General features: G+C 42.6%; 1 protein-coding gene across 2 annotated transcripts in view; it reads right to left on the reverse strand.

Moving 5' to 3' along the window:
* Nucleotides 1–107: 107 nt before the first annotated feature.
* Nucleotides 108–22,730, reverse strand: part of LOC137332857 (MICOS complex subunit MIC27-like) — a 61,991-nt gene continuing 39,368 nt past the window's right edge. For both annotated transcript variants that reach the window (XM_067996818.1, XM_067996819.1), the window contains exons 5-9: nt 21,419–21,517; nt 16,376–16,467; nt 12,534–12,647; nt 1,003–1,114; nt 108–511 (exon numbers count right to left, since the gene is read on the reverse strand). In XM_067996818.1, coding sequence (XP_067852919.1) covers nt 420–511; nt 1,003–1,114; nt 12,534–12,647; nt 16,376–16,467; nt 21,419–21,517 — 509 coding nt within the window. In that variant the 3' untranslated portion in view covers nt 108–419. The remainder of the gene's footprint in view (nt 512–1,002; nt 1,115–12,533; nt 12,648–16,375; nt 16,468–21,418; nt 21,518–22,730) is intronic.

Raw genomic sequence — 22,730 nt, forward strand, 5'->3', positions numbered from 1 at the left:
GGTAGGAAGAGGAGAAAGAGTACTGCTAAAACAACAGTCCCAATTAGCTCTCACCAGAACCAGATCATCTCATGCATTCCTTGGAACAAAAGTCTACATGGCATTCCTGCAGTTACTCAATATTTATTTTATAGACATACCGTACACCATTAAACAACGTGGTACAGACAGAAACAGCAATCTCATTTCTTTATTAAACATGTCAATTGAATGTGTAAAATTTCTAACAGGAGACAGGTTCATAATCGACACATTATCAGAGGTACAAATAAATAGGCACTGCATAATAAAGAAAATTCACACATTGGCATAGATGGTGACTATTAAAGGTTCCCGATTTACAAATTTATTCCACTACCAACAAAAACTCTTTAAAACACCGGAAAACATATTGTAAACTTCTGCAGTCATCTGGGCCCTTAACTTCGAGTGCTGTACAAGTCTGTATCTTCAGGATTTGACTGACCGTGGTCCATCAAGCTAGGGTCAAGCACAATAATTTGCTTTTCCGCTGTACAAGAAAGAGAAAGGTGAGCGTCACTTCATATTGAATTTTTGAAACATGCTTCACATCAACTACTAAAAAGACACTGACGTGACCGTTGCACTTCAGGCGTCACTGGTGAAAAAATAGAAAGCCAATTATTTCTAGTGTACAGAGAAACTTCCCCTTTAACAGAACTTACTTTTTAAAACAGGTACCCTTAGAAAAAGGCACAAAAGTCAGTCTGATATCTAATTGACCTGCGAGAGAACAGTTAGCCTCTAACTTACCCAGAATGGTGCTGCAATTTGTGGCTTTACACCAAGCTGTGCTTTAGCAGCATAGTAACACACTGTCTGTTACAAGATTATAACCTCCCTGTTTGAATAAAACATATACAAACATACATATAAACATAAAATAAAAGCTCTAGCACCTACTGCACACTGATTCTATATTAAACATATAGGTTGTTAATGTCTAAACTGGTGGAGAATAGTAGAGATGCTGGTTAGTACCTTCTGCTGGCACAAAAGCAACTTCTGATTTTGGTAGTTTTTGAGGGGAGTCCTCTGCAAGTGGAGTAGCAGTGCTTTCCACCTTTGGTTGTTCCTCCTGCGTTTTAGTGGTCTGAAGGAACAAAACACAATTACGGTGTAACACACCAGCAATAAAAATGTAGAACTTACTTTGTACTGCTCATTTCAAGCAAACAAAATATTTAAATGCCAGCTCAACATTTCTTCAGTTAATTGAGATTGTTAATTTTATCAAGTTGTAGATGAGGTAGAATTTTTTTTTGTGGCTGAGTGGTCAAGGCCAAAGCTGCCATGTTCTGCTCCAGATAGGGAACTACGCATTCTATCCCCGATCTCGCCCCTCTCCTTGCAAGTCTGCTCAAACACAACCTGACAGTACACAATCTCAGTGTCCTTCGAGCCCCAAGTTGAGCTTCAACACCCATCCATATCTAGTCCACTACTAGGACTGCCAGTTTGCACCTTCAAAACATCACCAATCTCCTTCCCTAGCTCACCCACACTGCCACTGAAACCCTCGCTCATGCCTTTATCACCTTCAGACTATTTTCCATGGACACCTTGAGATCCACCCATCCAGAACTCTAACACCCGCATCCCACCCAGCCCAAAGTGCCACTCATCTATCACCCTGATTTTAGCCAACCCCCACATTGACCAATTTAGTTGCACTATTTCATTAACAAATGTGTACCCTGTAACCATTACATAGAATCTTACAACACAGGAGGAGGCCCTTCAGCCCATCGTGCCTGTGCCGGCTCTTTGAAAAAGCTATCCAATTAGTCCCAATCCCCTGCTCTTTCCCCAGAGCCCTGCAATTTTTATCCTTCAAGTAAATATCTAGCCCCCTTTTGAAAGTTACTATTGAATCTGCCTCAACTACCTTTTCAGGCAGTGCACTCCAGATCATAATTCACTAATTCCACAATAATTTCTCCTCTCACCTCTGGCTCTTTTGCTAATCACCTTAAATCTGTGTCTGAGTCGGTGAGCGGCGGAAAAGAGCGAGATCAGAGCGGGGATATAAACAGCGCGGAGAGAGCGGGAGTTCAGTCGGTGAGCGGCGGGAAAGAGCGAGACCAGAGCGGGGATATAAACAGCGCGGAGAGAGCGGGAGTTCAGTCGGTGAGCGGCGGGAAAGAGCGAGACCAGAGCGGGGATATAAACAGAGTGGAGAAAGCGGGAGTTCAGTCGGTGAGCGGCGGGAAAGAGCGAGACCAGAGCGGGGATATAAACAGCGCGGAGAAAGCGAGACTCTGAGACCAGCGGCAGAGTTCGGGGTGACGTCACCAGTCAGAAAGTGACGCGGCACAGGGGAGGCAGCTGATTGGTGAGTAGGTTCAGGTGAGTATTTCTACCATTTTACTGTAAGTAATAAGAAAGGGAAGGTCTGCAGGTTTTATAGCAGGTAGTGTTTTTTTTTTTAAGTGAACCTAGGTCCCTAGTATAGTTAACATTTTCTAATTTCAACGTAATTTAAAAAGGGGTAACTGAGCTAAGGCAAGTCATGGCAGCAGACCTCGCACCCGTGATATGCCCCTCCTGCAAGATGTGGGAAGTCATGGACACTACCAGTGTCCCTGCCGACCATGTGTGCAGGAAGTGTGTCCACCTGCAGCTACTGACCGATCGTATCTCGGAGCTGGAGCTGCGGGTGGATTCACTGTGGAGCATCCGCGATGCAGAGAAACTCGTGGATAGCACGTTTAGCGAGTTGGTCACACCGCAGGTAAAGGGTGTACAGGCAGGAAGTGAATGGGTGACCACCAGGCAGAGTAAGATGTGCAGGCAGGTAGTGCAGGGGTCCCCTGTGGCCATCCCCCTCTCAAACAGGTATACCGTTTTGGATGCTGTTGGGGGAGAATTTCTCATTCAGTATGTGGATGGCCCGACTAGAGAGGGGGCAAAACTTGACCTCCTCTTGGGAAATAAGGAAGGGCAGGTGACAGAAGTGTTGGTGAGGGATCACTTTGGGACAAGTGATCATAATTCCATTAGTTTTAAGATAGCTATGGAGAAGGATAGGTCTGGCCCAAAAGTTAAAATTCTAAATTGGGGAAAGGCCAATTTTGATGGTATTAGACAGGAACTTTCAGAAGTTGATTGGGAGAGTCTGTTGGCAGGCAAAGGGACGTCTGGTAAGTGGGAGGCTTTCAAAAGTGTGCTAACCAGGGTTCAGGGTAAGCACATTCTTTATAAAGTGAAGGGCAAGGCTGGTAGAAGTAGTGAACCTTGGATGACTCGGGAGATTGTGGCCCTAGTCAAAAAGAAGAAGGAGGCATATGACATGCATAGACAGCTGGGATCAAGTGGATCCCTTGAAGAGTATAGAGATTGCCGGAGTAGAGTTAAGAGAGAAATCAGGAGGGCAAAAAGGGGACATGAGATTGCTTTGGCAGATAAGGCAAAGGAGAATCCAAAGAGCTTCTACAAATACATAAAGGGCAAAAGAGTAACCAGGGAGAGAGTAGGGCCTCTTAAGGATCAACAAGGTCATCTATGTGCAGAACCACAAGAGATGGGTGAGATCCTAAATGAATATTTCACATCGGTATTTACGGTTGAGAAAGGCATGGATGTTAGGGAACTTGGGGAAATAAATAGTGATGTCTTGAGGAGTGTACATATTACAGAGAGGGAGGTGCTGGAAGTCTTAACGCGCATCAAGGTAGATAAATCTCCGGGACCTGATGAAATGTATCCCAAGACGTTATGGGGGGTTAGGGAGGAAATTGCGGGTCCCCTAGCAGAGATATTTGAATCATCGACAGCTACAGGTGAGGTGCCTGAAGATTGGAGGGTAGCAAATGTTGTGCCTTTGTTTAAGAAGGGCGGCAGGGAAAAGCCTGGGAACTACAGACCGGTGAGCCTGACATCTGTCGTGGGTAAGTTGTTAGAGGGTATTCTGAGAGACAGGATCTACAGGCATTTGGAGAGGCAGGGACTGATTACGAACAGTCAGCATGGTTTTGAGAGAGGAAAATCATGTCTCACGAATTTGATTGAGTTTTTTGAAGGGGTAACCAAGAAGATAGATGAGGGCTGTGCAGTAGACGTGGTCTACATGGACTTTAGCAAAGCCTTTGACAAGGTACCGCATGGTAGGTTGTTACATAAGGTTAAATCTCACGGGATCCAAGGTGAGGTAGCCAATTGGATACAAAATTGGATTGACGACAGAAGACAGAGGGTGGTTGTAGAGGGTTGTTTTTCAAACTGGAGGCCTGTGACCAGCGGGTGTGCCTCAGGGATCGGTGCTGGGTCCGCTGTCATTTGTTACTTATATTAATGATTTGGATGAGAATTTAAGAGGCATGGTTAGTAAGTTTGCAGATGACACCAAGATTGGTGGCATTGTGGACAGTGAAGAAGGTTATCTAGGATTGCAACGGGACCTTGATAAATTGGGCCAGTGGGCCGATGAATGGCAGATGAAGTTTAATTTAGATAAATGTGAGGTGATGCATTTTGGTAGATCGAATCGGGCCAGGACCTACTCTGTTAATGGTAGGGTGTTGGGGAGAGTTATAGAACAAAGATCTAGGAGTACAGGTTCATAGCTCCTTGAAAGTGGAGTCACAGGTGGATAGGGTGGTGAAGAAGGCATTCGGCATGCTTGGTTTCATTGGTCAGAACATTGAATACAGGAGTTGGGATGTCTTGTTGAAGTTGTACAAGACATTAGTAAGGCCACACTTGGAATACTGTGTACAGTTCTGGTCACCCTATTATAGAAAGGATATTATTAAACTAGAAAGAGTGCAGAAAAGATTTACTAGGATGCTACCGGGACTTGATGGTTTGACTTATAGGGAGAGGTTGGATAGACTGAGACTTTTTTCCCTGGAGAGTAGGAGGTTTAGGGGTGATCTTATAGAAGTCTATAAAATAGTGAGGGGCATAGATAAGGTAGATAGTCAAAATCTTTTCCCAAAGGTAGGGGAGTCTATAACGAGGTGAGAGGGGAGAGATACAAAAGGGTCCAGAGGGGCAATTTTTTCACTCAAAGGGTGGTGAGAGTGTCTGGAACGAGCTGCCAGAGGCAGTAGTAGAGGCGGGTACAATTTTGTCTTTTAAAAAGCATTTGGACAGTTACATGGGTAAGATGGGTATAGAGGGATATGGGCCAAGTGCAGGCAATTGGGACTAGCTTAGTGGTATAAACTGGGCGACATGGACATGTTGGGCCGAAGGGCTTGTTTCCATGTTGTAAACTTCTATGATTCTATGATTCCTCTGGTTACCGACCCTCCTGCCAGTGGAAACAGTTTCTCCTTATTTACTCTATCAAAATAAACACTTCTATTAAATCTCCCTTTAACCTCTGCTCTAAGAGCCACCACCTCAGGTTCTCTAGACTCTCCATGTAACGGAAGTCCCTCATCCTTGGTACCATTATAGCAATCATATCTATTTTACCCTATTGGTGGGGCAATTCCACCATCCTGCACTTCCAGCAGAGAGCTGTCCTCACAGACAGCACGGGCCTGGGACAAGTCTACAATATTGTAGCCCAGATTCCTTGACCCATGCTCCCTGTAAGCGCGGCCCCCACTAGCATCATTCCTTATACGTATGAGGCAAAACAACGATGTAGCTGAACTTTAGGAAAGTAGAACAATGCAAATATTCATTTTTGATTGTTATTCAGGTTGTCATAACTTCCATGTAGGTTTGCAGGAACAAGTAGACTGTTCATTCTCGGCTGAAAAGGCTTCTTGTCAGTTTACATTTAAAGTCTGGTCAAAATTGTTCAGCAATGGGTCATTTTCAATGAATTATTGCTAAGACAGACAACTCAGGAATGTCCGCGGGCCACCGAAGCCCTCAGTTTGCAGCGACTGCCCGAAGAGTTCAAATTGTGTAAAGTGAGGAGATGGGATAGATAAAAAGCAATACATTGCAAACGCTGGAAATCTAAAACAAATAGGAAAGGCTAGAATCTCATGGCAGGTCCCTCTGGCAACTGTGAAGACAAAAGCCAGCTTAATGTTTTGGGTGTGATCCTTTGTCAGAGTTCTGCTGTGTGATTCCAGCATTTTCAATTTCTGCCTCAAATTTCAGTCATTTAATCTATTCATTCTCCTAGTTTTGAGGTACAAATTAACTCCAATTAAGTGAACTTGAACTATTGATGTTTCCCTAACTTGGCTGTATTTACAATCGAATTCCCGTTAATTAGCAAGAATGAAACAAGAATATTGTTTTTTTTGTTTAAATTTATGGTCACTTATTGGAAATATGCAATTACTTTTAGGGACTACATCTGTAAAAGGGGCTGGGAGACTTGGCAACAGTGTGCCAATAACGTATCTGCTCTGACAAGCAGGGTGGGCGACCGTACTCTACAACTTCATTTAAGCACCTTGACTGAAAGGAATACGGGCAGTTTTAAAACTAGTTGTCAAATGAAGCAGAATCATCTTAGTGTTTAGCACCAATTCAAGCAAATTTGCTCGGCAAAAATAAAGCCCCGTGATAGAAATGGAAATTTCTATATGTTTGGGGGTAGGTAAAGGAGAATGCATTGTGAAACACGGAGAGCTTTGCACTGAATTGCAGTTGTGCCTAGGTGTACAAAGCAAACAAAGGGTAAAAGTCGATGGATGTCTTTGCGAATGGAAATCCATTTCCAGTAGTGTGCCACAGGGCTCAGTGTTGGGTCCCTTGCTGTTTGTGGTATATATTAATGATTTGGACTTGAATGTAGGGGGCATGATTGCAAATTTGCAGACGACACAAAAATTGGCCATGTAGTTGATAGTGAAGAGGATAGCTGTAGACTCCAAGAAGATATCAATGGGTTGGTGGAGTAGGCAGAAAAGTGGCAAATGGAGTTCAACCCCGGAGAAGTGTGAGGTAATGCACTTGGGAGGGCAAACAGTAAAAGGGAATACGCAGTGAACGGGAATATACTGAGAGGGGTAGAGGAAGTGAGACCTTTGAGTGCATGTGCACAGGTCCCTGACGATGGCAGTACAGGTAGATACGGTTGTGAAGAAGGCATGCGGAATGCTCTCCGTTATTAGCCGAGGTATAGAATACAAAAGCAGGGATATAACGATGGAACTGTATAAAACGCTGGTACTGCCTCAGCTGGAGTATTGTGCGCAGTTCTGGTCACCACATTACAGGAAGGACGTAATTGCTCTGGAGAGAGTGCAGAGAAGATTTACAAGAATGTTGCCAGGGCTTGAATATTACAGCTACGAGGAGAGATTGGATAGGCTGGGATTGTTTTCCTTGGAGTAGAGGAAGCTGAAGGGAGACTTGATTGAGGTGTACAAAATTATGAGGGGCCCAGATAGAGTAGACATGAAGTACCTGTTTCCCCTAGCGGAGAGTTTAAGAACTAGAGGACAGATTTAAGCTGATTGGCGAAAGGATTAGAGGGGACGTGAGGAAAAACTTTTTTACCCAGATGTGGTGGGTGTATGGAATTCGCTGCCCGAATTGGTGGTAGAGGCAGGGACCTCAACTCTTTTTAAAAGTACCTGGACCTGCACCTAAAGTGCTGTAGCTGCAGGGCTACGGACCAGATGCTGGAAGGTGGGATTAGAATGGGCGCCTGGTTGTTCTTCAAGTTGGCGCGGACACGATGGGCCGAATGGCCCCCTTCTGTACTGTTTTTTTTTCACGGTTCTATGACAAGAGTGTAAATACTGTCTTCATTAGTAGTAAAGTTGAAAAAAATCTCTCATTTCCCAGAGCCATTATCCACCACCTTGAGCAGATATGCAAATAAAAATGGGTTAGACTAAACAGGTCTCCAAAATACCAATGCAACTCAGTCAGCACAGAGAATAACAGAAAATCACAGTTGCTAGGGGGAAGGGAAGAGGAGTTGGCAGGCACAGGGATGTCAGGTTCAAGAGTCACTGACACCCTTTTCAGTATTAAATGAGGCAATAGTAGCAATTAATGCCGAATCAGAGGGCTATCTTGTTCTTGGGATTCATAAACAACCTACATGTTGTTACACTGTCTCCAAACTCTAAGCTCAAAAGAGCAACAGCCACTGCATCGGTGAATACTCCCATATCTCATACTTTCTGAAATTGTGCTCTTCCCTAAGTGAGACGCACTGAATTATCCCATGTTTGACGCCCCACAGGACATCAGATTTGCACAGTCCTTTGTTGAATCCAATGACCTTTTGGAAACAAGTATGCTCGTTTTCGGTCCTGCTCAAGAACCGTCTTAATAGTTTGTCTCCAAAGCAATTCGATTCACTCCACGTGATATCAAGAAATGGCTGAGTGCACTGGATACAGCAAAGGCTATGGGCCCCGACAACATTCCAGCTGTAGTGCTGAAGACTTGTGCTCCAGAAGTAGCCGCGCCTCTAGCCAAGCTGTTCCAGTACAGCTACAACATTGGCATCTACCCAACAATGTGGAAAATTGCCCAGGTATGTCCTTTTCTCAAAAAGGACAAATCCAATCCGGCCAATTACCGCCCCATCAATCTACTCTCAATCGTCAGCAAAGTGATGGAAGGTGTCGTCGTCAATGCTATCAAGCGGCACTTACTCACCAATAACCTGCTCACTGATGCTCAGTTTGGGTTCCGCCAGGACCACTCGGCTCCAGACCTCATTACAGCCTTGGTCCATACATGGACAAGAGCTGAATTCCAGAGGTGAGGTGAGCGTGACTGCCCTTGACATCAAGGCAGCATTTGACCGAGTGGCACCAAGGAGCCCTAGTAAAATTGAAGTCATTGAGAATCAGGGGGAAAACTCTCCAGTGGCTGGAGTCATACCAAGCACAAAGGAAGATGGTAGTGGTTGTTGGAGGCCAATCATCTCAGCCCCAGGATATTGCTGCAGGAGTTCCTCAGGGCAGTGTCCTTGGCCCAACCATATTCAGCTGCTTCATCAACGACCTTCCCTCCATCATAAAGGTCAGAAATGGGGATGTTCGCTGATGATTGCAGTGTTCAGTTCCATTTGCAACCCCTCAGATAATGAAGCAGTCTGTGCCCGCATGCAGCAAGACCCGGACAACATCCAGGCTTGGGCTGGTAAGTGGCAAGTAAATTTGCGCCTGATGCCAGGCAATGACCGTCTCCAACAAGAGAGAATCTAACCACCTCCCCTTGACATTCAACGGCATTACCATCGCCAAATCCTCCACCATCAACATCCTGGGGGTCACCATTGACTGGAAACCTAACTAGACCAGCCACATAAATACTATGGGTACAAGAGCAGGTCAGAGGCTGGGTATTCTGTGGCGAGTGATTCACCTCTTGACTCCACAAAGCTTTTCCACCATCTACAAGGCACAAGTCAGGAGTGTGGTGGAATACTGTCCACTTGCCTGGATGAGTGCAGCTCCAACAACACTCAAGAAGCTCGACACCATCCAGGACAAAGCAGCCTGCTTGATTGGTACCCCATCCACCACCCTAAACATTCACTCCCTTCACCACCAGCGCACCGTGGCTGCAGTGCATACCATCTACAGGATGCACTGCAGCAACTCGCCAAGGCTTCTTCGACAGCACCTCCCAAACTAGTGACCTCTACCACCTAGAAGGACAAGGGCGGCAGGCACATGGGAACAACAGCACCTGCACGTTCCCCTCCAAGTCACACACCATCCCGACTTGGAAATATATCACCGTTCCTTCATCGTTGCTGGGTCAAAATCCTGGAACTCCCTTCCTAACAGCACTGTGGGAGAACCTTCACCACACGGACTGCAGCGGTTCAAGGCGGCGGCTCACCACCACCTTCTCAAGGGCAATTAGGGACGGGCAATAAATGCTGGCCTTGCCAGCGAAGCCCACATCCCATGAAGGAATAAAAAAAAAATTCCAAGTCCAGGAGTATGTTAGCTACAAAACCAACAAGTGAGATTGATTCCTGAAACCCATATCCAATTTCATACCACATGCATTTTCCCTCCTATTCCCCCTTTAGACACCCCTTGTGTTGTGAACAGGACCAACTGAAGAAAATGCTGCTTTTAACAAAATCACTACAATGTGCACATTGTAAATAAGAAATAGGAGCAGGAGTAGGCCATATGGCCACTCGAGCCTGCTCCGCCATTCAATCAGATCATGGCTGATCTTAGACCTCAACTCCACTTTGCTGCCTTATCCCCATATCCCTTGATTCCATTAGTGTCCAAAAATCTACATCTCAGCTTTGAATATACTCAACGACACACCATCCACAGCCGTCTGGGGTACAGAATTCCAAAGATTCACAACCCTCAGTGAAGAAATTTCTCCTCATCTCAGTTTTAAATGACCAACCCCTTATCCTGAGACTATGCCCCCTAGTTCTAGACTCTTCCAGCCAGGGGAAACAACCGCTCAGCCTCTACCCTGTCAAGCCCCCTCAGAATCTTGTATGTTTCAATGAGGTCACCTCATTCTTTTAAACTCCAGAGAATATAGGCCCATTCTACTCAATCTCTCCTCATACGACAACTCTCTCATCCCAGGAATCAAGCCAGTGAACCTTCGTTGCACTGCCTCTAAAGCAAGTATATCCTTCCTTAAGGAAACCAAAACTGTACACAGTACTCCAGGTGAGGTCTCATCAAAGCCCTGTACAATTGTAGTAAGACTTCCTTACTCTTGGCCTTTATTGCAAGGGGATTAGAGTACAACATGCCATTTGCTTTCCTATTTGCTTGCTGTACCTGCATGCTAACTTTGTTTCTTGTACGAGGACACCCAAATCCCTCTGAACACCAACGTTTAATAGTTTCTCACCATTTAAAAAATAATCTGTTTTTGTATTTTTCCAACCAAAATGAATAACCTCACATTTCCCCACATTATACTTCATCTGCCACTTTCTTGCCCACTCACTTAACCTGTCTATATCCCTTTGCAGCTTCTTTGTGTCCTCCTCACAGCTTACTTTCCCACCTAGCTTTGTATAGTCAGCAAACTTGGATACATGACACTTGGTCCCTTCATCCAAGTCATTAATATAGATTGTAAATAACCAAGGCCCAAGTACCAATCCTTCTGGCACCCCACTAGTTACAGCCTGCTAACCTGAAAATGACCCATTTATCCCTACTCTCTGTTTTCTGTCCATTGACCAATCCTCAATCCATGCTAACCCCATCAGCCCTATATTGCGTAAAAGCTTTTTTGTGGTACCTTATCGAATGCCTTTTGAAAATCTAAATATACTACATCCACTGGTCCCCCTTCATCTACCCTGCTAGTTACACACTCAAAAAACTCTAATAGATTTGTCAAACACGATTTCCCCTTCATAAAACCATGATGACTCTGCCTAATCATATTACGATTTCAGTGCCCTGCTACCACTTTCTTAATAATGGATTCCAGTATTTTCCCTGGCGGCTGATGTCAGGCTAACTGGCCTGTAGTTCTGATTTCACTCTCCCTCCTTTCTTGAATAGCAGGGTTGCATTTGCTACCTTCCAATCCACAGGGACTGTTCTAGAATCTAGGGAATTTTGGAAGATCATAACCAATGCATCCACTATCTCTGCAGCCATACGATGTTCACACACACTGCGCACACGTCCTGGTGTTCATGTACATGAAATTTTTTTTTTTTTTAAAAAACTTCAATTTTCTTCAGCTGATCTCTGTGCAGTGGCCAGGGTCAATCTGGAAAATGCACAGTGCAGGAAGTGAGATTCGGCTGTGGGAGGCTCGGAAGAGGGAAATGAAGACTATGTTTACACTCATCAGCTGGTTCCTAAATACATTTGCTAGTTTCAGAGCAGGCAAGTACTGGAAGAGAATTCCCGACCTGTGTTGAGGTAACTGATCTCACGAGACTGACGAGAGAGGGTCTACAATGGGTCCCAGCATTCACTGATTGGAGGTACGTGGAGGGAAGGGAGGAAAAACGTCAGCCAGCTTCTGTTATATTATTCAGTGACCCCTGCTGTTAAGGTGCCTGTGTGTATGGCAGGACTGGGTCAGTGGTGAGGCCCCCACAGCCACATAACCAGCTGACACACCCTAGCTCGACTCACCAAAGAAGAAGAACGGTGACAAGGACAAGATACCGGAGAGATGCTTGTCCTTACAGATCTCAGTGAGCACTTTCAGAAGAACAGGGGCTAAAAGAGAAAATCTGGGAAAGGAAGAGAGCGCTGCCAGGTACAAAGAGGCTCGGCTCAGGAGTTAATCCAATGCCCTTTTCAATACTACACAAGGCAACAGAAGCAATCAATGTTGAAGTTGAGGACCATTTTATTCTTTGGATTTATGTGTGAAATGAAAAGGACACCATGCCAAATTTGTAATTAGACAGGACAATGAGGGTCAAAGCAAATTTAGCAGTTAGAGTGTCATGGGATGTACCACAAAACAATTTAATTTAAAAAATATATATATATACTTGAGTAGTTGCAAGATATACCGGTTATTCCTGGAAACAGTGTATTACATTTATATGATCTAAATATTTTATGCATTTCATCCAATTTTAATGTTGTTATGTTAGATTTCTGGTTCAATGACTTTTTAACAGCAGAAATCTAATATACCTCCAGGCCTTCCTTCTTCTTAGTTCCCTGTTTCTTTTCACGATTTCCTTTCCAGAGAGATCCAACAGCCTCAAGGCTGCACTGGCCGACAGCGTATATCTTCCGGCCAGAAAACTAAAAAGGAAAACATAACATTAACAAGTTCACTGCTCAAAGTTGTATCTTAGCACACAGACTATTCTGCTGATACATGCTTGGTAAATTGATTCAGCCACTACTAAGCATTTTAATAGGATCGACACTAAAAACCTAAAAGGAGACTAATTTGGAATTTTTTAATCATCAAATAATGTCTGGGAAGATAGCAAACCACAGTCCCAGTTCAAATGGCAATTACAAAATGTTGCACTCAAAGATGATGTTTACATTGCTGTCATTCTAGGTGAACATAGGCTTAGCGCCTATGCTACAGGCCTAGCATCAGCACGAAGCAGTTTTGGCTTCACAGCAATGCTAAACACGTCCTATGTAGGTGGAAAGTTAAGAGCTGAAAATGTCTCCGGAGTGAAGCAAAGTAAGACTTCACCCTCCAGGAGGCTCAAACTGCTTCTCTCCAGCATTTGGTTGGGACCTGACATATATACAAAATTATTTTCAGTGTGGAGACAAACCGCTTTGCATCACTGCTATAGTTTTAGTATAAATACACCCTTATATAGGAAATTTCTCATTTTTGTGGAATCAAATCATAAGGTTTGCAACCTGGTGTTTGTTGGAGCTAGGCAGAGGCAGAATGTGGTCCAGAGATCAGGGGAAGCCTTTTGCTTCTAACATGGAGTCAAACCAACAAATAGAAAGCTTTAGTGTTTGAAACACCAAAGCCTGTGAGCAACAGTGTTGCACTAACAGAGTCCTTCTAATTGTGAAGAGAAATCAACTCAGGCAAACAGGATTTTAATAGCAAGACCTCAAAACTGAAAATGAAAGGGAAATAATTCTTAGCATCTCTGCTGCTTTCTGGCCTCTGTATATTTCATTGACAACAGATGTTTTTAGTTAACTTTTTGCTCAATTGGATTGATTTTTCTTCTTTATTTGTCTACCCATCTCATCATTATTATCACATTCATTCTGTTGACTAATTGAGTGATTTACTTAGTTGCTGGCTATTTTTGCGGTGTTTATACCAGCAATCAAGTGGTGGTTTTGTGCGTGCTACTGGAGGCACCACAACTAATGATGCATCACCACCTGCCGATTTGTTTTCTGGTGACTGTTTGGAAAGTCAAGTGCTGCTTTATGAAATACAAAACACAAGTTATCTTTGATTAGCTAATACTGCAGTCCCAACCAATCAATGCAAAATATCTGTATGGGAATACAGCACTAGAGATTATTTCTCTAGAATCCCACCCTTCCCACTATCTTTCCTGAAGGCACCAACTCTTACTGAAATATGGTTCCACTAGCATCAACAGCCCTCCCATACCTCACCTAGGTGGCCATTCTTAAAGTGTGAGCCTTGAGAGCAAGTATTGGCAGACTACTTGACTTCAGACAGCATTACAGCCAAAGTTGATTCTCTGCTCACCATACACATGCATGCCTTCTTGCCTAGGCCAATTTGAAGTAACGTGCATCTTCTCAACATTGTAGGATGAAAGGTTAACTTTTGCATATGCATGGACTTGGCACATGCATGGCTCTTCCACTGAGAGCCCATAGTGGTGTAGCAGATTAGTGTACCAGCATGGTGAGTCAGTGTGAGATTCGACATAGGTTTAAGTCAGTAATCCACATGACTACATTCCAAGTTTGATTAAGCCATCAGGAGAATGGACTATATGGAAACTGTATGCTTTTCAGTGGAGAGATGAACAGAAAATCATAATGGTGAGAGAGTCACCGGTGGTCACTCTTGTGCACCTCCTAACAGCATTGGCAGAGGTTTGGGAGCAGATTGCTTTGCTGCTCTTGCAGTTGAGGAATGGTGAAGCAACCTAACAAAGAGGAATATATAAAATCAGCAGTGTGTCAGGATGTTGGGCTCAATTTTTTGAGCCACTAAAATGTTAATTATCGAACCTCTGAACCAAATTTTTTTTTTAAAAGTGAGGTTTAAGAAAATTTCTTTGGCAGGCAAAGTACGACTTGGAAGCTCAGTTTAACAGCCAACAGCAAAATATTTTGATTTACTGTTAATATAATGATGGCATACATTAATGTGTACAACTGAAGGGGTAACACAGAAAATCAATAATGAATTAAAAGCAAGCAATTATCTGAAAGGTTTTGGAAGTTTACATTTAAAAGCATGATTTTATAATGTATAGAAATATTAAAATATTTGTTTTCATTAAACCTTTCCGGAAAGCTCCCATTTACTATAATTTTGAATTTTAGTCTTTGTGAGCTGAGCACTGAGTCCCTTCTCTGAAGGTTAGAATTGTGAAGTCTTAGCCAAAACATCCTGCAGCAGTTGAGGCATCTGAGAAATTATGTCTCCAATAGGGAGAGACCTTTCTATCCAACAAGTAGTCTTTATAACATGGGAACGGCAGAGGCAAGGCCTCTATCCAGCTACTAAAGCACACTCATGACAAAAAGACAGAGGCAGTACCATGGAGGCTAAAATCGAATTGCATGCAGACATCACACTGTTACAGATGCAATTTAATTCTTCTGACGTGCAGCCTGAAACTCACCAGCACTTTTCAACCGATTAAAAGCCTGTTGACGTCAAGAGTCTGGGTCAGAGGTCATTCTTAAGGTGTTTTCACAGCAAGTGTCTCCTTATAAAGGATTACCATTTACTGTCAACAACTGTCAAATTTTGTCTGTTTACACTCCTGGGAAGTGCCTCCAGACTTTTTAAACTTTGTTAAAAAGGAGCTATATAAAAGCAAATTGTTGTTGTAAACTAGGTAAGGGGAGAGCTTGTTCTTAAGTTTATCAAAAAGGGTCTCATGAACTGTGCTAATTTAAATTTAGCAATTAAGAAACGTTTCCAGTCGACTAGGCAGAATAGGTTTTTCCTGATAAAACCTTGCTTCCTGAGCCACTTAATTTGCTTGTAGATCATCACCTGACCTAGCTTTCAGTATAAGCACCATAAACACAGAAACCGTTGTGTTTATAAGAATCTTCAAACAAGAAAAAAAAAGTTTCAGCACTACCCAATTGATATAACTCCTAATTCTTCCAACATTACTGAACAAGAATAGGAATTTGTAATCTCATGGGAGACAGCTCCACCTTAGCAGCAAAATAATATTGTTCACCACATGGTATAACACCCCCAACAGTGAACCTTCCAACTTGCTGTAAGCAATGCCATGGGAGATCAGCTAGTATAAATAAAAGTTTTCCATCTAGCACGTGTCTGTTTCTTTTAAAACTTTGACACTTTTCGAAGTGTAAGAAAGCCTGTCATTTCATACTGATTTCTTTCGACCCTGAGCTGCCTGTTCAGGTGGGCACAAAAGATCCCATGGAACTATTTGAAGAGCAGGGAGTTCTCCTTGTGTTCTGGCCAATATTTATCCCTCAACCAATGCCACTAAATTATATTAACTGGTCATTTATCTCATTTGCTGCTTGTGGGACCATATAATTAATTTGCTGTGATACACTGTGAAGTGTCTCAAGAATGTAAAAGGGACTGTATAAATACAAATTCTTCCTTTTTAAAAAAAAAGTCTGGATTCCATGCAGATCTCAATGAATTTTCCAGAAGCATTACATCAATAGCCGATATTCATTATGTTTGTCAAGTGTGCCCAACTATTTTGTAAAGCTCCTTTTTCCAAACGTTGTCACTGTTTCAGGCATTACACACCACTGTAATCATTCACATATCAGAGGAAAGATGTAACATGACATAAAAAGGTGGGAAATATTACCGTTGCTACTGCAATAGCCTGATGTGGGTAACAAACAGCCATTCCTACAGTTGTAAGTCCCAAAGGATATACCATCTTCTTAAACCGTGAACCTATGCAAATTCAAAGCAGTTAGTGCAAATAACAGACCACAGGATGTTGCCTCCAAGAGTTTTGAAGCCAAGTCTCAGCTAAGCCAAGTTGCGAACTGAACCAAACCAACTTAAAATATTAATGACCATACTGTATGCACAAATGGTTGTATCATCGAAGAATAGCTTTTATTTGGGGATGGGTGGGGGGATATAACTTCAAACACCAATTCTCCTTTTCCTATTCTCTAATCTTGTGTTTTCCTCACTCATTGTCAAAGTTAGGTATCGCTGTTTTGATCCAAGCCTTCCCAGTCCCTCAAATACCCTTGTTCAGTCCATTCCACTTTTCCCAACAGCTTTGTCAAATCCTTCCCAACTTCTCTCATCGTTCTCAGTCATTCTTATCGGTCAGCTGTTTGGTTAAAAACACTAACTCACTTTATTTGTTCCCCTCTCCAGCATTTTCACATTGATTCTGATCTCAATCTTCTTTTCTGATGAATTCCATGATGTTTTTTTCTTAGTACTAACTTTGTGAAGTCTTTTTGAGCCACACATTATAACAAGTGGGCTACCTGCTCTCAGACTTTTAACAATGTCGCTGCTATTCAGTCTTTTTGCTAAGTGCTATGTTTTAATGGTGTTGGGTTGATCTCTTGATAATTACTTCCCTTGAAGTCATAGTCGAAATCAGAACATTTAAAAAAAATGATTTCCAATGTGTGAACAGCTCTGATCAGTTAATTTATTCCTTGCTAAGTGCTATCCTAACCTTGCATAAAGTCATCCTATGAAGCCATGATGTGGAGATGCCAGTGATGGACTGGGGTGGACAAATGTAAGGAATCTTACAACACCAGGTTATAGTCTAACAGTTGGACGATAACCTGGTGTTGTAAGATTCCTTACATCTATCCTATGAAGCAACCAGGTTCCTGATTCCTTTCCTTTCCTGACCCTGCCTCTGATCCAATTCTCTCGCAGTCAAATTGGAAGCGCAAGGTAATGTTGAAATATGGTGCCCAGTCAAATTTTTGCTGATTCAATACATCCCATACCCTTGAACCATCGACATACATTCATTTGGTGCTTATCAAAAGAGTCAGAACTAGGCACAGTCAGCAAACAATTATCAGTGTATTACCAGAGATCTCGCCTCAGTCAGAAAGTTGTAGGTTCAAATCCCACTTCAGAGACTTAAGCACATAATCTAGGCTGACGCAGTACCGAGGGACTGCTACATTGTTAAGGGTGCAGTCTTTCAAATGAGACATTAAACTGAGGCCCTGTCTGCCCACTCAGGTGAATGCAAAACACCCCATGGCACTATTCAAAGAGCAGGAGGGTTCTCCCCAGTGTTCTGGCCAATATTTATCCCTCAGCCAACATCACAAACAGATTATCTGGACATTATCTCAATGAAATTTGTGGGACTGCCGCATTTCATAGGAACAGGAGTAGGCCATTCAGCCCCTCGTGCCTGCTCCGCCATTTGATAAGATCATGGCTAATCTGTGATCTAACTCCATATACCTGCCTTTGGCCCATATCCCTTAATACCTTTGGTTGCCAAAAAGCTATCTATCTCAGATTTAAATTTAGCAATTGAGCTAGTATCAATTGCCGTTTGCGGAAGAGAGTTCCAAACTTCGGGATAGCGTGTGACTTGGAGGGGAATGTGCAGGTGGTGTTGTTCCCATGTGCCTACTGCCCTACATCAGTAACAACGCTTCAAAAGTACTTTGTTGGCTATAAAGTGCTTTGGGTGGATTTGAGGTCGTGAAAGGCGCTATATAAATGCACGTTCTCTCTTTTTTTCAAATGCGAGATACCATCTGGAGAAAAGGGTTGGCACCACAATTACCAACCGCTACCCAAACATCAATTTAAAAAAAAAAATTCATGGGATGTGGGTGACGCTGGCGAGGCCAGCATTTATTGCCCATGAGAAGGTGGTGGTGAGCTGCCTTCTTGAACCGCTGCAGTCCGTGTGGTGAAGGTTCTCCCACAGTGCTGTTAGGTAGGGAGTTCCAGGATTTTGACACAGCGACGATGAAGAACGGCGATATATTTCCAAGTCGGGATGGTGTGTGACTTGGAGGGGAACGTGCAGGTGGTGTTGTTCCCATGTGCCTACTGCCCTTGTCCTTCTAGATGGTAGAGGCCGCGGGTTTGGGAGGTGCTGTCGAAGAAGCCTTGGCGAGTTGCTGCAGTGCATCCTGTAGATGGTACACACTGCAGCTACGATGCGCCGGTGGTGAAGGGAGCGAATGTTTAGGGTGGTGGATGGGGTGCCAATCACAGGCTGCTTTGTCCCGGATGGTGTCGAGCTTCTTGAGTGTTGTTGGAGCTGCACTCATCCAGGCAAGTGGATAGTATTCAATCACACTCCTGACTTGTGCCTTGTAGATGGTGGAAAGGCTTTGGGGAGTCACTTGCCGCAGAATACCCAGCCTCTGACCTGCTCTTGTAACCAACGTATTTATGTAACTGGTCCAGTTAAGTTTCTGGTCAATGGTGACCCCCAGGATGTTGATGGTGGGGGATTCAGCGACGGTAATGCTGTTGAATGTCAAGGGGAGGTGGTTAGGCTCTCTTGTTGGAGATGGTCATTGCCTGGCACTTGTCTGGCACAAATGTTACTTGCCACTTATCAGCCCAAGCCTGGATGTTGTCTTGCAGCATGCGGGCACGGACTGCTTCATTATCTGAGGGCTTGCGAATGGAACTGAACACTGTGCAATCGTCAGTGAACATCCCCATTTCTGACTTTATGATGGAGGGAAGGTCATTGATGATGCAGCTGAAGATGGTTGGGCCTAGGGCACTGGCCTGAGGAACTCCTGCAGCAATGTCCTGGGGCTGAGATGATTGGCCTCCAACAACCACTACCATCTTCCTTTGTGGTAGGTATGACTCCAGCCATTGGAGAGTTTTCCCTGATTCCCACTGACTTCAATTTTACTAGGGCTCCTTGGTGCCACACTCGGTCAAATGCTGCCTTGATGTCAAGGGCAGTCACTCTCACCTTACTTGATTGGCTTGGAAAGTTCTACTGAAATTGCTTTTTGGTGGTTGAATTTGTTTATGTGGTTGCCTAGTGAGGCTTCTAAGTGTTAATGCAAACTTACTTCTGTAGAAAGATTTTGACCAATGCATGAAATCTGATGCTTATCCTCCCTAATGCTTCTTGATCAATTCGGAGGCTGGCACAAATTGGAAACTTTGCAATCTCAAACTGAACTACAAGAAATAATGTTTATTCTGAAGGCCATAAACATAGGAACACTATGAAAGTGACTCATGCCAATGGGCGCTGTTACAAATTTGGGTCGGTCTTAAAAGCTTACTTGGATTAAATGGTGTCATATACTCCCGTAAGCATTCTGAGCACCTTACTTATGGGAGGACTCACACTGCCCTCTACCTACTTTCACAATAGTATGTGGGACTTAAATGCATCCAATTGCAATCCAGACTGGATAATCATGTTTTTCACATGAATGATTCTTTAATCTCTCTGGAAGCAAAATGGGCAAACATTTGTTGAGACAAGACTTGATACAAATCATTATGCTCTTATTTTCACAGCAAATGAGCCAACAGATTAACAGTTAGGATCAGGTTCACTTATTTCAACTAGTACAACTGGTCTTCACATAATGATACAAAAATACTGACCTCACTATATTACCCCACAACTGTGGGTTGTTTTGCTGGATTTCAAATACATTTTTAAATCCTCTCTCCTACATTCCATCCTTTTGCTCCCTGGTTGCCTCAAAGCATTCCATTTCAAACACAAAAAACTGACTGCTTGTGTGTGTGTCTCTGTTTTATCTCTTGCTGCTCATAAGCAGAAATACAGATCAAAGAATCTCTAATGTAATGGGTGCGATATGTTTTTTCGATTGCTGAATCAAGCTAATGAATTGCTTAGTATTTACAGTCGATGAGGAAGCAACAACAAAGCTACTGCATTAGCATCATAACCAAATATCATCTCAGCTCTTCTTTTAAAAGTTGTCTAGATACACTGTGCTTTAAAAAAATATTAGAAGAAGTACCTTTTCCAAATCCTGTGTGTGGAAAAATTGCCAAAAACATCCCAAAACGTGACAGGCACAATAAAGAGAGAAGAGGACAAACCTAGCGATGGTATTATATGATGGGTCTTTGAAGGCAGCACACAGTGTAGGATAAAAGTCAGCAAGTATCCTTTGCAAGTGTCTGATTTAAAAACCTATGCTCACTGGAGGTGGACAAAAGAACAATTTGAAATAATGTTCACAATAGTAAAAACAATATAAATTATCTACAAATCTGTAATGCAATAAAAAAAGTCTTGCTAAATTTTCTGTTGAACCTGAAAGTATCTCACTTGCACCTAATTGGTTCAAATATCACAGTAGAAATAAGTAAGGGAACAATCTTTTTTAAAAAAAAGCCATTTCCTTTTGGGTTTTTTAATCTCATTAACCTGGAATCTGGCCTCTTTCCAATTTGAGGAGCTAGAAATTTAAAAACAGCTGCAGAACTACAGAAACTTCCATTAGTAACTGCAATTAGCTTTAAACGGACTTCAGAATGTGCCTATTCAGAACATATCCCCATGAGGAATGCTTTTTGTGGTCTTAACAGGACAGGTCAAATTAAACACTGCTTCAACTTAGCAGCGATACATTACAGCCACGTTCCAGATCCCAGAGCAACACTATAATGGATCAACCAGCCAAGTTAAGACTGTTCAATAGTACAAATTTATTCCTCAAAATTATGTTTAAAAAGGAGCTATGAAAAATGATTCAGAAGCGTAGAAACTGCGTGAAGTGCTTTTTTTTAAAAAGTTGTAGTAATGGTTATAAAATGACAGCAAATGCAGCTAACTAATCAGAAGTAATGTGAATCAATATATATTTGTATCCAAGTAGTGAGTTTATCCAATACAACAATTGTCTGTTTTACCCACCTCTTGATGCCAGAATTAATCCAGCCAATCCGGATACTGTTATCACACCCACTCTTGGGAAGAATCCTTCAGGTGGATCCTTGAGAAAGACATAGGCACCTTAAAAATAGAAAAAAAAATGAACATTTTCCTCATCGTGTCTTTCTCAATCATGGTACGAGAACTCCAGGCTAATGTTACTTCTGCTCGGTTTAGAAAGTCAAGTTTGGAACGAATCTCACATGTACAGTGGTCCTACAAGATTAATCCTGCCAAATTGCATTCCACTATCACAATGGGATGGGAAGCGACATTGTACTTTCAATGGGACAAAAAACGCCATTTACTTGTAAATAATAATACATTTTGCAAATTGAATTTGGAGCAAAACATGGGTGCTTCAGTGAGTGATTAATGATGGGGCAGCAAAAATACAAGTTATCATAGTATCAAGTTAAATGACACATTCTATTATTTATAAGTAAATTCTGTCTATCACTTCAAAAAACTTTCATTTTTCTGTCTTATTTATATCACACTTAGGGGGTTTTCATTAGTCCTTTGTACTAACTATTTTGCACTGGCATTGCAAACACTCAACCCCCACCACTAGCAGTTGCCCCTGGTCTATTTCCAATCTGCTCTTCTGTTACAGGAATCAGTTTCAACTTCACAATGATATCCTCTTCTATTTATCTTCAAGGGGCCCTTCCTACTGCTCTTCCTTAGTTTCATTTTCTGGAGTTCCCCAAAGTTCAATTCACAGATGTCTGAGCAAGCTTGATGGGTTGAACAACCTTTACTTGTGCCTACTTCTGTTGTTAAGGGTAATATTACATCTTTTAAAAAGTACTTTTGTTTTCTCTGCAACACTCCAGCTGCAGAATATCTGCTCCCAAGGCTCTGCCATTGCTGCCCTAGCCTAATACACAAAGAAGTACACTCAAAGCTGAAAGAATTATTTCACTTTTGATTGCCCAGACCACTTTTGATTCTTAGACATTTGCTTGGGTTCATCCTATCCTTAAGAAACACAATCCTTCTTAACCTTACAAATCACTCTATTTACTTAAATCTGTACCATCTCAAGCCACAGAATTTGTTAACTCTCAAATTGCATATCACCTTGAAAGTCCTGATTAAATCTATAATCGCCAGACTCTTAGCTTATGGCAGGAACATGACTGGTGATTTTCTTGCCTATGTTATACACCTCTGGAACTGTGCTCATGAACACTTTGGTGATTCATCTGCCATCACATGAATGACTTTGAAGTCTGACACTGTCTTGCCCATGCACCTCTAAATAAAATACCAATATATTGTCTTCCAC

The sequence above is a fragment of the Heptranchias perlo genome, chromosome 15 (genome assembly GCF_035084215.1).
Source record: "Heptranchias perlo isolate sHepPer1 chromosome 15, sHepPer1.hap1, whole genome shotgun sequence".
Taxonomy (NCBI): domain Eukaryota; kingdom Metazoa; phylum Chordata; class Chondrichthyes; order Hexanchiformes; family Hexanchidae; genus Heptranchias; species Heptranchias perlo.